The 15,166-nt window shown below is 42.0% G+C and overlaps 1 protein-coding gene across 4 annotated transcripts in view; it reads left to right on the plus strand.

Annotated features, from left to right (window-relative positions):
* The first annotated feature begins 5,339 nt into the window (after window positions 1-5,339).
* Window positions 5,340-15,166, plus strand: part of LOC110491883 (ubiquitin conjugation factor E4 B) — a 99,200-nt gene continuing 89,373 nt past the window's right edge. For 3 of the 4 annotated variants that reach the window (XM_036946774.1, XM_036946776.1, XM_036946775.1), the window contains exons 1-3: window positions 5,340-5,620; window positions 6,445-6,643; window positions 10,411-10,540. In XM_036946774.1, coding sequence (XP_036802669.1) covers window positions 5,600-5,620; window positions 6,445-6,643; window positions 10,411-10,540 — 350 coding nt within the window. In that variant the 5' untranslated portion in view covers window positions 5,340-5,599. Of the gene's footprint in view, window positions 5,626-6,444; window positions 6,644-10,410; window positions 10,541-15,166 lie in introns of all 4 variants that reach the window. The other variant, XM_036946777.1, reaches the window with a different exon arrangement.

Genomic DNA, 15,166 nt, shown 5'->3' on the forward strand with positions numbered 1-15,166 from the left:
TCTAACCCAATTTCTATTAACCTTATTTCTATTAACCTTATTTCTATTAACCTCATTTCTATTAACGTTATTTCTATTAACCTTATTTCCAACCCTATTTCTATTAACCTTATTTCTAACCTTATTTCTATTAACCTTATTTCTAACCTTATTTCTATTAACCTTATTTCTATTAACCTTATTTCTATCAACCTTATTTCTATTAACCTTATTTCTATTAACCTTATTTCTATTAACCTTATTTTTAACCTTATTTCCTGAACCTTATTTCTAACCTCATTTCTATTAACCTTATTTCTAACCTTATTTCTATTAACCTTATTTCTAACCTTATTTCTATTAACCTTATTTCTATTAACCTTATTTCTAACCTTATTTCTATTAACCTTATTTCTATTAACCTTATTTCTAACCTTATTTCTATTAACCTTATTTCTATTAACCTTATTTCTTCATATATTAATATGGGCTATTTTCATCCCACTCCTGGGTTGCTTATCAAAGATAGACATAATATTGAAAAGAGCAAACAAAGGAAGAGAAAAATGATCCATTCAGAAGTCCATTAATCAATTGGTGTGTTTGCTATTCTCTCATCCCTTCCAGGCTTCTGTTAGGGAGGTTGGACAATGAGTCTGTCATATCAGATGTAAGCAATGTCCCCACGTGCTCTGGCAGCTTTCATGGCTGGGATAAGTTCTTTCCTCTTCTGCCGCACAGCTTCAGGATAGTCCTCGTTGAGGAAGATAGATGTTCCTCTCAAATTTTTGTCTCTTTCCAGAACAGCTACCTTGTTCTTGAACCTCAAGAACTTGACCACTATTGGCCTGGGCCTGTCAACTGGGCCGGTGGTGGGTTTTCCCGTCCTGTGGGCGCGCTCCACCTCAATCTTCCTGTGGTCATAGTTGTGAGGAGCATCATCTTTCCTGTGGATGACAGCTATAAGAAGAAGGATCTGATTGAGGCCTGTCACAGTGTAGAGCTGGCCAGGCTGGCCACAGACACCTCTGACTGGATCAAGGTAGACTCATGGGAGAGCTAGCAGCCTGAATAAGTGGAGACAGCTAAAGTGATGCGTTTGATGTTGATAATTTGTGAGTGGAGACTGTAGCTTAGTTGTTGAGAGGGGTATGGTCAGATCAATTTTGATTCCGTGAGTTTTTTGTCATACACAAAGGAAAAAAAAAAAAAAAAAAATCATTTTTGTCTGCATGCAATTTTGATGTACTTGCTCTGCGCTGGAAGAATCTTGTATTCAATTTATCTGGGGTAACCCAGCTATTCTTTCTGTTTGTACAGCGTCCTATGAGAACGACAGATGTAAATATAAACAATATTTTAATGAAGTGTATTTTCGTCAAGTGTATCTTCAAATGTAGAAACCCAAAAACTGCTTAGTCATGGTTGGTACCACCCCTCCCCGGCAGATCAGAGAATCATAAGCTACCTTGTTTTCTTCTTGTGGCCAGGTGTATCAGGTGGGTGAGGTCATAGCCACAAACATGTGATAACAGCAGTTCCGTTGACTCCTTTCTCTCCTTGGAAGATAGTACAAGAACAGGATGGACTGAAGAACTGTGGTCACTCTCAGAGGCTATTTGTTCTCTTCTATCTCCCCACAGCTGTGCCCTTGGAAGATAGTACAAGAACAGGATGGACTGAAGAACTGTGGTCACTCTCAGAGGCTATTTGTCTTATGCCGTGTGACCCACTCAGAAGCAAAGATGATTGAAAACAATACAGGTCTATCTGTTCCTCAAGTTTATCTCTATCTCGTGTCCTTGACTACACGGCTAGACCAGCTGCAGGGAGTGAACGTGGAAGAGATGAACAATCCTTTCTCAGGAGCACAGCATTGGCACTAAAGAAACGTCTTTACTATTGTTAATGAAGCATATTAATTGTTAACTATTACTATTAAACAAAACAGGTAAATACATAATTTTTTCCTTCACATCAGATTGTGGAGAAGAAGAATCGTGGTTGGACACACTGGATAGAGGAGGATAAACGACATATGGTAATCAGTGTGCATTTCATTTTCCCCATTAGTTGGAGGCAAAGACCTTCTTTGGACATTAGCCCAGTCTTTCATTATTTACATTTCCCTGTGCTGTAAAGACTACTTCTCCATGTTTTCTATTTGATATACTAAGAGTAGTTTTGTTAATCTCATGTATCTTTTTTCTCAGGTGTTATTCTGTGAAGGCCAAGTTTTCAAACTAATGTGTGAAGGATGCACTTCAAGCTGCTTTAGCAGTAGCTAATGGGGATCCTAATAAAATACTAAATAGTAAGGGCTCTATTAAATCTGTAAAGCTAAACTGTTACAGGTTCCGCGCTAGAAATGTAAAGGTAATTCCTGATTAAGCCGAAGTATGCAGCGTTTAGCGGGCATGCGCTCTCACCTGAAATGGGAAAATTGCCTTTAAATGTAAATCACCCTGTAAAGCTGAACTTCCGTGATGTGGTTTGAATAGAGCCCTGAGATTTGTTTCTCTTGAGAAGAAGATAAGATGCTCCATGATGTACACCAATTGTGTTTACTGCCACTCTGAACCCTAAGCATGGGTAAATAAATCCAGGTCCAAGAGCTGTTAGTTGTCTGGGATAATATGACTTGACTCTTTATTTTCCAGTGAAGGTTCTCGAGTGGCGCAGTGGTCTAAGGCACTGAAATGAAGTGCTAGAGGCATCACTACAGACCCTGGTTTGATCCCAGGCTGTATCACAACCGGCCGTGATTGGGAGTCTCATAGGGCGGTGCACAATTGGCCCAGCGTCGTCCGTGTTAGAGGAGGGTTTGGCCCGGGGTAGGCCGTCATTGTAAATAAGAATTTGTTCTTAACTGACTTGCCTAGTTACATGTATTGTTTTGTTATGTGTGCTCATAAACATAAGGGTATTGGTTAAATAAATACAATTTTCCAAATGAAAAACGATATATTTTACTTCCATTAGAAGGTACCATTGGATTACTGTTATCAAATTGTGTACAGTAAATACTTTGAAGAGACAAACACTGCAGAGCTTGGTTGACATTAAGATGAGAATTCTCACCTGAATTAATAATTGTAAATAATTTGGATGTTTGAGTAAATTAAATTCCGCATTTTACAGGTTTAGGAAATCTCAGCAGATATCAGTCAATAGCTGAAGTGGACTGCTGCAGTGTTACCGGTACACTTGGACTCCTCTAAATCCTATTGTGTTCTTTTTTGTCCTCTGTCCTGTGTCTTGCCATGAGGCAACATGGGGTTGCCACGAGGCATTGTGTGGATCTAACGTATACACAACTGGATTTGATTTGCCCGAAGTCATTTGTCTTGCTGCAAAAATCAGTTCTAACTTGTGAATTAAAAATCAGTTCCAACAAATTGTCTATATAATATGGAGTATGATTTTTTACATTACGAAAAATAAAATACAAACGTGAAAATTGATCAGTGTCAATTAGTTTTGACTCTCCATAAATCACACCCCACTAAGCATTTGACGTCAGGCGAAGTCTTTGGGACGTCTTTCTTTGGTCCGGACCAGATCTGAACTAATCATAGACGTCCAGAGACATCGGGTCCGGACCAGCCTATATTTGGCACAATCATAGACGTTCAGATTTGGTCCGGACCGGACTTGATTTAGACAATGCAAAGATGTCTATAATTGAATCGGCTTTGATTTAGCCCAGACATAGACATCTATAGTTGTTTCAGATTGGGTCCAGACCGGATTTGGTCATTGACATCTATGTTTCACAAGTTTGGACAGCACAGTACAGCACAGTATACTACAGTAGAGCACATCAGAGTACATTACAGTACAGTAAAGAAAAGTAGAGTATAGTACAGTAGAGTACCAGTACAATACAGTAGAGCACACTAGAGTACAGTAAAGTGTACTGTATTGTACCCTACTTTACTCTATTGTACTGTACTCTATTGTACTGTACTCTACTGAATTAAACTCTACTGTACCATACTATACCGTACTCTACTGAATTAAACTATACTTTACTGTACACTACTGTACTGTACTTTACTGTACTCTACTTTAATGAATTAAAGGCTATGTACTGTACTGTACCATACTGTACTGGAATGTACTTACTGTACTCTACTGAATAAAACTATACTGTCCTGTCCTGTACCATACCGTACCATATTGTACTGTATTGTACTCTTCTATGTTATACTGTGCTCTACTGTACTAAACTGTGCCATACTGTACTGTGATGTTCACACCTATGATTCGTTTGTATCTGGTCCGAACCCACCAAGTGTGTACTTGTTTGGGGCAGAGCTCATTAGCATAATACCCAGCATGCTTGGCAAGTGTGTATTTTTCAACATTTACATTTTGTTCATTCAGCAGACGCTCTTATCGAGAGTGACTTACAGTCAGTGCATTCAACTAAGTTAGATAAACAACAACAACATATCACAGTCAAATAGAAAAAAAATTCTGTATCCTTTACTCAGGATGTTGTTGAAGTCGAAGTGGTCTGTTGGTGTCCTCTATAAAGAAAGAAAGAAAAGTTGTTTTGCTAAATGGGAGCAATAATACATATTTTGTTGTAATTTTCAGTTCACTCTTATATCCAATTAACGTAATTTAGAATATATAGCAGGGCAGGATTTCAAGATTAGAGGAAGATTACTTTATTTTCCAACATACACAAATGGAAACTTGTGTTGTGCTTTGTCCCATCCCCCCGAAAAGAAATGCATAGGCCTTACAGAGAGGTTGAAGCAAGGGCGCACATGGAGCAATTGTAGGGGATTGTAGGGGAGAACTGAAGCGCCTTAGGCATTTGAACCGGCGACCCGGAACACTGACCCGCCTCTCTAACCTCTAGGCTACCAGTCGACCAAATACAATTTGCAAAATATAATTCAACCCCCATAATTACAGTTTTCACAATTCAGTGTAACAGTGATTATTCAGTGTGACCAAAGATTATTTATTATATTGACAAGATATTCGGGTAACCACTCTAACCATAAAAAAACATGTCCTCAAAGATAGAAGGCAAGCGGGAGTAGGCGAGATCAGGTGGGACCGTTCTTGCCAATGAGCGGGCAGATTCTCACAGTGAAGAACAGGTGAACAACTCCGATACAAAGTCGTTTTTTAATGTTTCCGAAATGCCACGTGCGTCCACTTATATCAGTGCATTCATAACAACCTAAACATTACGAAACTTCTATTCGGTCAAATAAGCCTCAGTGCCTCACGTAGAAATGTGAAGTAAAAAAACTCATTGATTCCTCACTTCGTGGTCTTATTTTAGTGTACAGCTTTTGGGCGGAGTACACCCTCTTGCTTTGTTCCTCTCTGTCCCCAGTCACGTGACACCTGATAAAAATGGCCACCTTGGTGTTTTGATTAATAATACTTTTATGTTTGTGTCATTCTCCGTAGAATTTGAATAGATAACACACATTTTGTAGGAAACTCTGTCTTTCCCCTTTAAATTTATGACAATCAATACAAATTGCTATTTGTTAGACTATGCACATTTGTGTATATTAAACGGAAAGCTAGCTAGTTGGCTGGCACAATAGGTAAGCTAAAGCTAGCTGAATGTAAAGGAACAACGATGGAGTTGAGTGCCGACGAGGTAAGGTAACGTCTAAATGTTGGTAAAACTACAATTCGTTTTATCCAATATGTGTCAACTAAAGTTACTGCTTGTGGTCGGGATTATCTGTGCAAGTCCATATTATCTTTTCAAACCTAACGTTAGCTAACTAGCTGAGTCTGTAACGTTACGCATTAAGGAGCCGCATATGTAATTGTTAGCTAACAACAACAATACGGGTTTGGATACCTAGACGTCTATTAATGGGACATACCATCGTAATAATGAATATTTAGCTAGTTAGCCCACCCAATCTAGCTAGAAAACATATTAACTAACACAGAAGGCCACCATGTGCAAGCCAGTTTAGCTGCGTGCCGATTAAGTATCTAACTAGTTCTGTAACTAGCTAGATGCCATTTTATTCTTCCAACAGATATTGTAGACCAACAATACCAAAATAAATGTTATCGTCAATATCAGTGGTGGCTAGATTTATATGACCGTTTCACCTGCTTGCCGGTGTTATAGCCAGTTAGCTATACGTTCTTGTTTGCTGTAATGGTAACGTTAGTGAAGATAAGTTAGCATAAACCGTATTCAATTCAATCTAGCTGGCTAGATAGTTATGTACGATCTAAAAACGTCAATATTACAATTGCCTAACCAGCTAGCTATTCGTTAGTATTAATACTGTAACGTTAACCATGATTTAGTCAACATGTTTTATGTATACTAAATATGTATCACACTGATTTAATCATTATGGTTTCTAAAAAAAGCCCTGCGTGTCTCGTATTTGGTCTGTTATACCGGTAGATAGTTAATGATGATTCAGTCTAACTTTCTTCTGTTCATTGCAGATCCGCAGGAGGAGACTGGCAAGACTGGCAGGAGGACAAACATCCCAGCCCAGCACTCCCCTGACGTCCCCACAGAGAGAGACCCCTCCTGGGCCCCTTCCTGGGACCTCAGGGGCCACACCCCAGCCCTTTCCACCAGCTGCCTCACACGCACTGGGACTCAATGTCCAGGGTGTCATCCATCCTATGGGCGCCTCAGGTATGAGCAGATAATGTTTAAATTATAGTGTGAGATTTTGGCAATTATTCCCTTTTTCTACTTACCCAAAGTCCAATATTTTTTTATATTATTTAACTTTTATTTAGAAGTGAACAGGAACACACAATTCAACATCAATACAATAAATACAAAAGATTACTCAAAACAGACTATTACATCCCTCAAAATTGATCTAAACTGTCCAATTGTGACCAGCAAGTTCAGCTTCAAGGTGGCCTGAAGGCTATTCCACGAGCTGGAGGCATGAAAACTAAAAGCATTTTCCCCCAGCTCAGTGGAGACCCGTGGGACCGCCAGAACCAGCCAGTCCAGAGAGCGGGTCTGAAAAGAACTGCTTTATATGCCAAAAAGTATCAATGCTGGGCCCTTCTGTTAGTCAGAGACTCCAAGCCAATATAACTAGATAAAATGCAGTGATGTGTATGAAAATTGCCCCCAGTGATAAAACGCAATGCTGAGTAATAGATTGAGTCCGAAGGTTTTAAAACGGAGGCTGCCGCATGTATGTAGATTATATCACCATAATGAAGTGCTGGGAGAAGTGTTGCTTGAACAATCTTCCTTCTACTTTTCAAAGTGAGGCTGGTTTCATTTTATGAAATAGGATTTATCTTAATTCTGCCCCCCCCCCCCCTGTTTTTCAGTGTGCTTTAAAAGAGCTTATCGTAAATCAGAATACCCAAGTATTAATAATGGGGATATTGCTCAATTTGGTCACCTTTTAATGTGCAAATGTGTATGTCCTCGGGCTAAAATCGACCCCAGCGGCATACCTTTCATAATATTGAGGAAGCTGTCCGTTAGTTCTTGAACCAATTGCAAGATGCCTGATCTAGGCCCATTTCAGACAATACCAACTGTATCAAACTCCTTCAACAGGTCAATAAATAAGGCAGCACAATGTTCTTTATGGTCTAAACAATGTAGCACATCCAAGACAAGTGTAGCTGCTGAAGCGGTTAGAATTGTATGAGTTAAATTTCTACATTTCAAAACATTTTGGCAAGGCAAGATTGCTTGTAAATTGGACAGTAGTTATTCAAGCCAGAAGGATCGCCACCTTTGTGTAGAGGGAGGACTTGTGCCGTTTACCAGATCTTAGGGATAACCCCAGAAACACTTGTCATGCACCCATGGATACCATTTGTTTGTCTCTGCGTGTAGCTTGAAGGAAGTTGAAGGTCGTTTCATGAGCTATTGCTAACTATCTAGCTGTCTAACTGTCTAACTATCTAGCTGTTCCCATGGACTAAGTCATTGCACACAAGTTGCTTCAAACTGCACACAGAGACATGAAGATGTTATCCATGAGTTCATCTGACTCTGGGGAAGTAGAAAAAAGGGCTTAATTGCCAGGACAGCGCTATCCCTTTTAAAGACGACTACACTTTTGGCTGAATTTTTATAGTGCGTTATTTAGCTAGCTTTCACACAGTCTCCTACGTTGGAAGCCAAGCAAGTTTTGTCAGACTGCTATTTCTTGGTATAAAGGCATTGGTGTATGCTAAATAGTGAATTAAATGGACAGCACACATGAGGCTAAACTTCAATAAAATCCCTTTATTTGCCCTGTATGGATGTTTCAGCCTCAGCCTTCTACATGCAGAGAATGCCTGTGTTTTTGTTGTCAGCCATAATTAGGAGAATAGGTCAAGTTCACAGACGTCACTGGCTAGTAAAAAGCACCACTTAGGACAAAATACTTCACTTCTTAGCCTTGTTGTATTGAGTGAACATGCTTATTTACAAATGTGTACATTCCACTAGTGTTGCACGTTATACCGGCACCACAGTAATATCACGGTACCAAAACATTATGATACTTTTAATACCAACATTTTAGAACACCGTTGTACTGTTTCTTATGATACTATCCATTTTGTTTTTGTTTTCTGCCCTAAACTGCCCTAGTCAGTTTTGTTTATAAATTCAGTTGAATTGAAGCAACAGCCACGAGTCTCTTGAATGTGCCAGTCCAATAATATCCACTTCAATTTCATGCGCATATCACGTGGCAGCTGTAATCAACCAGCTGGCGGCATGCTGGCGGCATACTGGCGGCAGGTATGCAGACCCTGATGAGCCTTCTATTGTTACATTGGAGCAGAGCGAGTAAAGTTGATACATTGTATCCATCGCCTGTTATAACCAGTCTGAGTAGACAAGGGGGGGTGGGGGGGGATGGAGCATAGGCTTGCAGCTTTACAGCAAAAACAGCTTAAACATAAACATTACTCATTACTTAAAAAATAAAATAAATAATAATAATCCCGGTTTGCTAATTATTGGTTTGATAACAAACGTTGTTCAGTCATGTTACCTAGCTAGCTAACAACCTGTTAACTTGACCGTAGGCTAGGCTTGGGCGGTATCCAGATTGTCATACCTTCATACCGACCTCGTGCCATGCTGGGATATTCAGTAATACCGTAATTTACCTGTGGTAAATTCAATTGATTGGACATGATTTGGAAAGGCACACACCTGTTTATATAAGATCCCACACTTGACAGTGCTTTTAGAGCAAAAACCAAGCCATGAGGTCGAAGGACTTGTCCGTAGAGCTCCGAGACACCGTGGCCTCCATTCTTAAATGGAAGAAGTTTAGAACCACCAAGAAGACTCTTCCTAATAGCTGTCTTTGATCAGGGAGGTGACCAAGAACCCGATGGCCACTCTGACTGAGCTCCAGAATTCGTCTGTGGAGATGGGAGAACCTTCCAGAAGGACAACCCTCTCTGCAGCACTCCACCAATCAGGCCTTAATGGTAGAGTAGCCAGACAGAAGCCACTCCCCAGTAAAAGGCACATTACAGCCAGCTTGGAGTTTGACAAAAGGCACCTAAATGATTCTCAGACCATGACAAGACTCTCAAGAACTCTTTGGCCTGAATGCAAACATCACATCTGGAAGAAACCTGGCTCCATCCCTACGGTGAAGCATGGTGGTGGCAGCATTTTGCTGTGGAGATTTTTTTCAGCGGCAGCAACTGGAAGACTAGTCATGATCGAGGGAAAGGTGAACAGCAGAAAATACAGCGATATCCTTGATGAAGACCTGCTCCACTACGCTCAGGACCTCCGACTGGGGCAAAAGTTCACCTTTCAACAGGACAACGACCTTAAGCACACTGCCAAGACAATGCTGGAGTGGCTTAAGGACATGTCTCTGAATGTCCTTGAGTCGCCCAGCCAGGCCCCAGACTTGAACCCGATCTAACATCTCTGGAGAGACCTGAATATAGCCGTGAAGCGACACTCCCCATCTAACCTGACCGAGCTTGAGAGAGATCTGCAGAGAATAATGGGAGAAACTCCCCAAATACAGGTGTGCCAAGGTTGTAGGGTCACACCCAAGAAGAGTCGAGGCTGTAATCGCTGCCAAAGGTGCTTCAACAAAGGACTGACTGAAGGGTCTGAATCCTTATCTAAATGTAATAAGTCCGTTTTTTTTATTTAATACATTTGCTGACATTTCTAAACCTGTTTTTGCTTTGTCATTGTGTGTTAATATATATATATATAAACACACAATGATATATATATATATATATATACATTTTATTTTGTAAAATTTATAACATGGTTGTACTGTAACAAATTGGAAAAAGTGAAGAGCTTTGAATGCACTGTAGTGTGCCACTTTTGACCACGGCCTATATTATACAGGGAATTGGGTGCCATTTGAAAAAAATAATCTCATCCCTTGCTTATTTGTTTTTTTCCCCTTGTCGTTCCTGTCTCAGGTGTGGCGTACCGCAGTCAGAGCAGCGAGGGTGTGAGCTCCCTCTCCAGCTCTCCCTCCAACAGCCTGGAGACCCAGTGGCTGTCCAGATCTCAGAGCATGGACATCGACACTGCCTCCTGTGAAAAGAGGTGAGCAACTCGGTTCGATCTTTTCAAAACCGACCCTTAGCCCCTATACTGCCAAGCCGTTCAGTTCTGAGTGGATCAGGTAGGATGTGGAAGAAATGTAGACTCAAAAATATATCATGCTATTGCCAATCATACAGAAAGTTTATTTTATTTATCAGGTAAGTTGACTGAGAACACATTCTCATTTGCAGCAACGACCTGGGGAATAGTTACAGGGGAGAGGGGGAGGAATGAGCCAATTGTAAACTGGGGATTATTAGGTGACAGTGACGGTTTGAGGTCCAGATTGGGAATTTAGCCAGGACACCGGGGTTAACACCCCTATTCTTACGATAAGTGCCATGGGTCTTTAATGACCTCAGAGAGTCAGGACACCCGTTTAACGTCCCTTCCGAAAGACGGCACCCTACACAAGGCAGTGTAGGGGCATTGGGATATTTTTTTAGACCAGAGGAAAGAGTGCCTCCTACTGGCCCTCCAACACCACTTCCAGCAGCATCTTGTCTCCCATCCAGGGACTGACCAGGACCAACCCTGCTTAGCTTCAGAAGCAAACCAGCAGTGGTATGCAGGGTGGTATGCTGCTGGCGTGTGAGGGATCGATGTCCACCTCATGTTTGAAATGTTTTTTTAGTCACACTGCATACCGTAATTTCCGGACTATAAGCCGCTACTTTATTCCCACACTTTGGACCTCGCGGTTTATACAATGACGCGGCTAATTTATGGATTTTTCCCGCTTTCACAAGATTCATGCCGCCAAAAAACTGAGCACCGTCACATAATGTGACGTAAATCGAGCGCGCTCAAACTCCCCATCATTCTGATTACGGTAGTAATTTTGTCACCCTCATCATGGCAAAGACACGGAGAAATGCATATGATGCAGCTTTCAAGTTGAAGGCGATAAATCTGGCTGTTGGAAAAGGAAATAGAGCTGCTGCATGGGAGCTTGGATGACAAGTGGGGAGAAATCCTTCACTAAAACGGGTCGCAGGCGAAGAGCATCTTATGGTCAAGTCTGCCAGTGGGTCCTGACAGCGTGGAGCATTGTCAAAAAATCCACTATCATCAACGGTTTTCGAAAGGCTGGACTGCTGCGTGTTGAAGGGGCAGCATGAGCTCAGCAGGGTATTTGCCTCCGGATGAAAGTGACGAGAGCGACAATGAAAACGATCCAACATCGGATGAAGCAATTCTGAGGCTATTCAACTCCGACACCGAAGGAGATGACTTCAGTGGTTTCAGTGCACAGGAGGAGGAAAATAGTGACCAATGACTTTCTTGGTAGGCTACTGTTTTAATTTTTGTTACAAGCCGTGTTTCGTTAAAGCCTATTTATTTTTGTTACAAGCCGTGTTTTGTTTAAAGGCTGTGTAAAGTTCATTTGTTTCAATGTACCGGTAGGCACCTGCGGCTTATAGACATGTGCGGCTTATTTATGTACAAAATACATATTTTTTTAATAATTCAGTGGGTGCGGTTTATATTCAGGTGCGCTTAATAGTCCAGCAATTACGGTACTTCATGGCTTTGATACCAAAGAATTGTACAAATGTTGTGGAATACTCAATACTCACATTTTCTATGGATATACAAACAACATGCACCTTCACTGGCACTGCACCTTCGGGATAATGCCGCAAGAAGCCGGGTGAGAGGGATTACAGCTGGTATGGGCAGACAGAGGAAAATACTGACAATAGAAGGTAACAGACCTAAAATACATAAAAACCCAATCTCTCACGTGAATACAGAGCTCTAACGGAATTATGTGATGTCACAAATACGTCCAGAAATGCCCCAGAGACTCGCAATGTGATGTCACAAATACGTGCAGAAATGCCCCGGAGACTGAGACTGTGTTTGTTTGTTATTCAAGATCATTGGAAAACAAAGTGGATGAATTTGAACTGCTTTTTCCATCAGAAAATGCAGATATTCGATGTGTCACTGAAACTTGGGCCCACGAAAATATCCCAGATGAATCTCTTTTCATACAAGACAGTCAGATGTTCAGAATTGACAGGTCCAGAGGGGATGAGAGGAGCACGTGTGACTATGTATGTGAACCACAGTATGCAGGCAGAGAGAAGAACTGACCTAGAGAAAGAGGTGTGAACCACAGTGTGCAGGTAGAGAGAACTGACCTAGAGAAAGAGGTGTGAACCACAGTATGCAGGCAGAGAGAACTGACCTAGAGAAAGAGGTGTGATCCACAGTATGCAGGCAGAGAGAAGAACTGACCTAGAGAAAGAGTGTGAACCACAGTATGCCGGCAGAGAGAACTGACCTAGAGAAAGAGGTGTGATCCACAGTATGCAGGCAGAGAGAAGAACTGACCTAGAGAAAGTGAACCACAGTATGCAGGCAGAGAGAACTGACCTAGAGAAAGAGTGTGAACCACAGTATGCAGGCAGAGAGTAGAACTGACCTAGAGAAAGTGAACCACAGTATGCAGGCAGAGAGAACTGACCTAGAGAAAGAGGTGTGGACCACAGTGTGCAGGCAGAGAGAAGAACTGACCTAGAGAAAGAGGTGTGAACCACAGTATGCAGGCAGAGAGAAGAACTGACCTAGAGAAAGAGTGAACCACAGTATGCAGGCAGAGAGAAGAACTGACCTAGAGAAAGTGAACCACAGTATGCAGGCAGAGAGAACTGACCGAGAGAAAGAGTCTGAACCACAGTATGTAGGCAGAGAGAACTGACCTAGAGAAAGTGAACCACAGTATGCAGGCAGAGAGAACTGACCTAGAGAAAGAGGTGTGAACCACAGTATGCAGGCAGAGAGAAGAACTGACCTAGAGAAAGTGAACCACAGTATGCAGGCAGAGAGAACTGACCTAGAGAAAGAGGTGTGAACCACAGAATGCAGGCAGAGAGAAGAAATGACCTAGAGAAAGAGTGTGAACCACAGTATGCAGGCAGAGAGAAGAACTGACCCAGAGAAAGAGGTGTGAACCACAGTATGCAGGCAGAGAGAAGAACTGACCTAGAGAAAGTGAACCACAGTATGCAGGCAGAGAGAAGAACTGACCTAGAGAAAGTGAACCACAGTATGCAGGCAGAGAGAAGAACTGACCTAGAGAAAGTGAACCACAGTATGCAGGCAGAGAGAAGAACTGACCTAGAGAAAGAGGTGTGAACCACAGTATGCAGGCAGAGAGAAGAACTGACCTAGAGAGAGGTGTGAACCACAGTATGCAGGCAGAGAGAAGAAATGACCTAGAGAAAGAGTGTGAACCACAGTATGCAGGCAGAGAGAAGAACTGACCTAGAGAAAGAGGTGTGAACCACAGTATGCAGGCAGAGAGAAGAACTGACCTAGAGAAAGTGAACCACAGTATGCAGGCAGAGAGAAGAACTGACCTAGAGAAAGTGAACCACAGTATGCAGGCAGAGAGAAGAACTGACCTAGAGAAAGTGAACCACAGTATGCAGGCAGAGAGAAGAACTGACCTAGAGAAAGAGTTTGAACCACAGTATGCAGGCAGAGAGAAGAACTGACCTAGAGAAAGAGGTGTGAACCACAGTATGCAGGCAGAGAAGAACTGACCTAGAGAAAGAGGTGTGAACCACAGTATGCAGGCAGAGAGAAGAACTGACATAGAGAAAGAGGAATTTGAGTGTGTGGCTTCAGCTCTGTCCTAAATGACTCCCCAGCTCAGTTTCAGCTCTGGTAGTGGGAGTACTCTGAAATCAACCAGGGGCAAGTAAGAAAACACTATAGCAGAACACTGTGGACACTGTTATCTCATCAACACTTGATGTGATCAGGATGTCCTATCCCCAAATGGGTCTCATCCTGTGTGGAGACTTTAATTTGCCCATCAAGATGCTGACAAACTCCCCGCCAGACATGAAACAAGTGGTCAGACGAGACGAGACCAGAGTGGACTCCATCCTAGATCTGATCATTACAAATATCTCTACAACACCCTCACTGTACTTGCTCCTCTTGGAACCAGTGATCACTAGTGTCTGCTGTTCTCCCCAAACACCACATCAGGAGGGAGAAACGAGGTGCAGAGGAAAAAAAGGACGTCTGGTAACCCAGAACAGAAAGGAGGCCTTTGCATGATGTAGTTTCAGTACTGACTGGTCTGCCATATGCGGTGTGGAGAGCATCGACGCAAAGGTGGAGACGTTCGACTCCTGCATTCAGACTGCACTTGCCGTTTGCATGCCAATAACAAACAAACAACCTTAGACGAGCCCTGGATGACTGAATGAATAAAGGCTGCCATTCGGGAAAAGACAAGCTTTTCAAAAGCTAAAAAGGTGTTTTAAGATCTCCATTTAAATATGTCCAGTTTGCCCCCCTCAGGTTCTCTGGCAGACTTTTCCAGAGGCTGGGGGCTTAGTAAGGCTTGCCTCTCCATGCTTCTTGGTCCTAGGCTTTGGGATAGTTAAAATGCCAGAGGATCTGCAGGACAAACTGGGTACATAACTCAGAAGCATGTCTGACATGTTTTGTAGTGATTCTTATGTGGATCATGTAAAACATATTTACTGGTCTGTGGTGTGTAATGAGGAACAACCAGATGCTGCACTTGACACATTTCTAAAATTGTATATTCCAATGACTAACCACGCACCCATTAAGAAAATGACTGTGGTAAAA

The sequence above is a fragment of the Oncorhynchus mykiss genome, chromosome 16 (assembly GCF_013265735.2).
Source record: "Oncorhynchus mykiss isolate Arlee chromosome 16, USDA_OmykA_1.1, whole genome shotgun sequence".
In the NCBI taxonomy this organism is placed as follows: domain Eukaryota; kingdom Metazoa; phylum Chordata; class Actinopteri; order Salmoniformes; family Salmonidae; genus Oncorhynchus; species Oncorhynchus mykiss.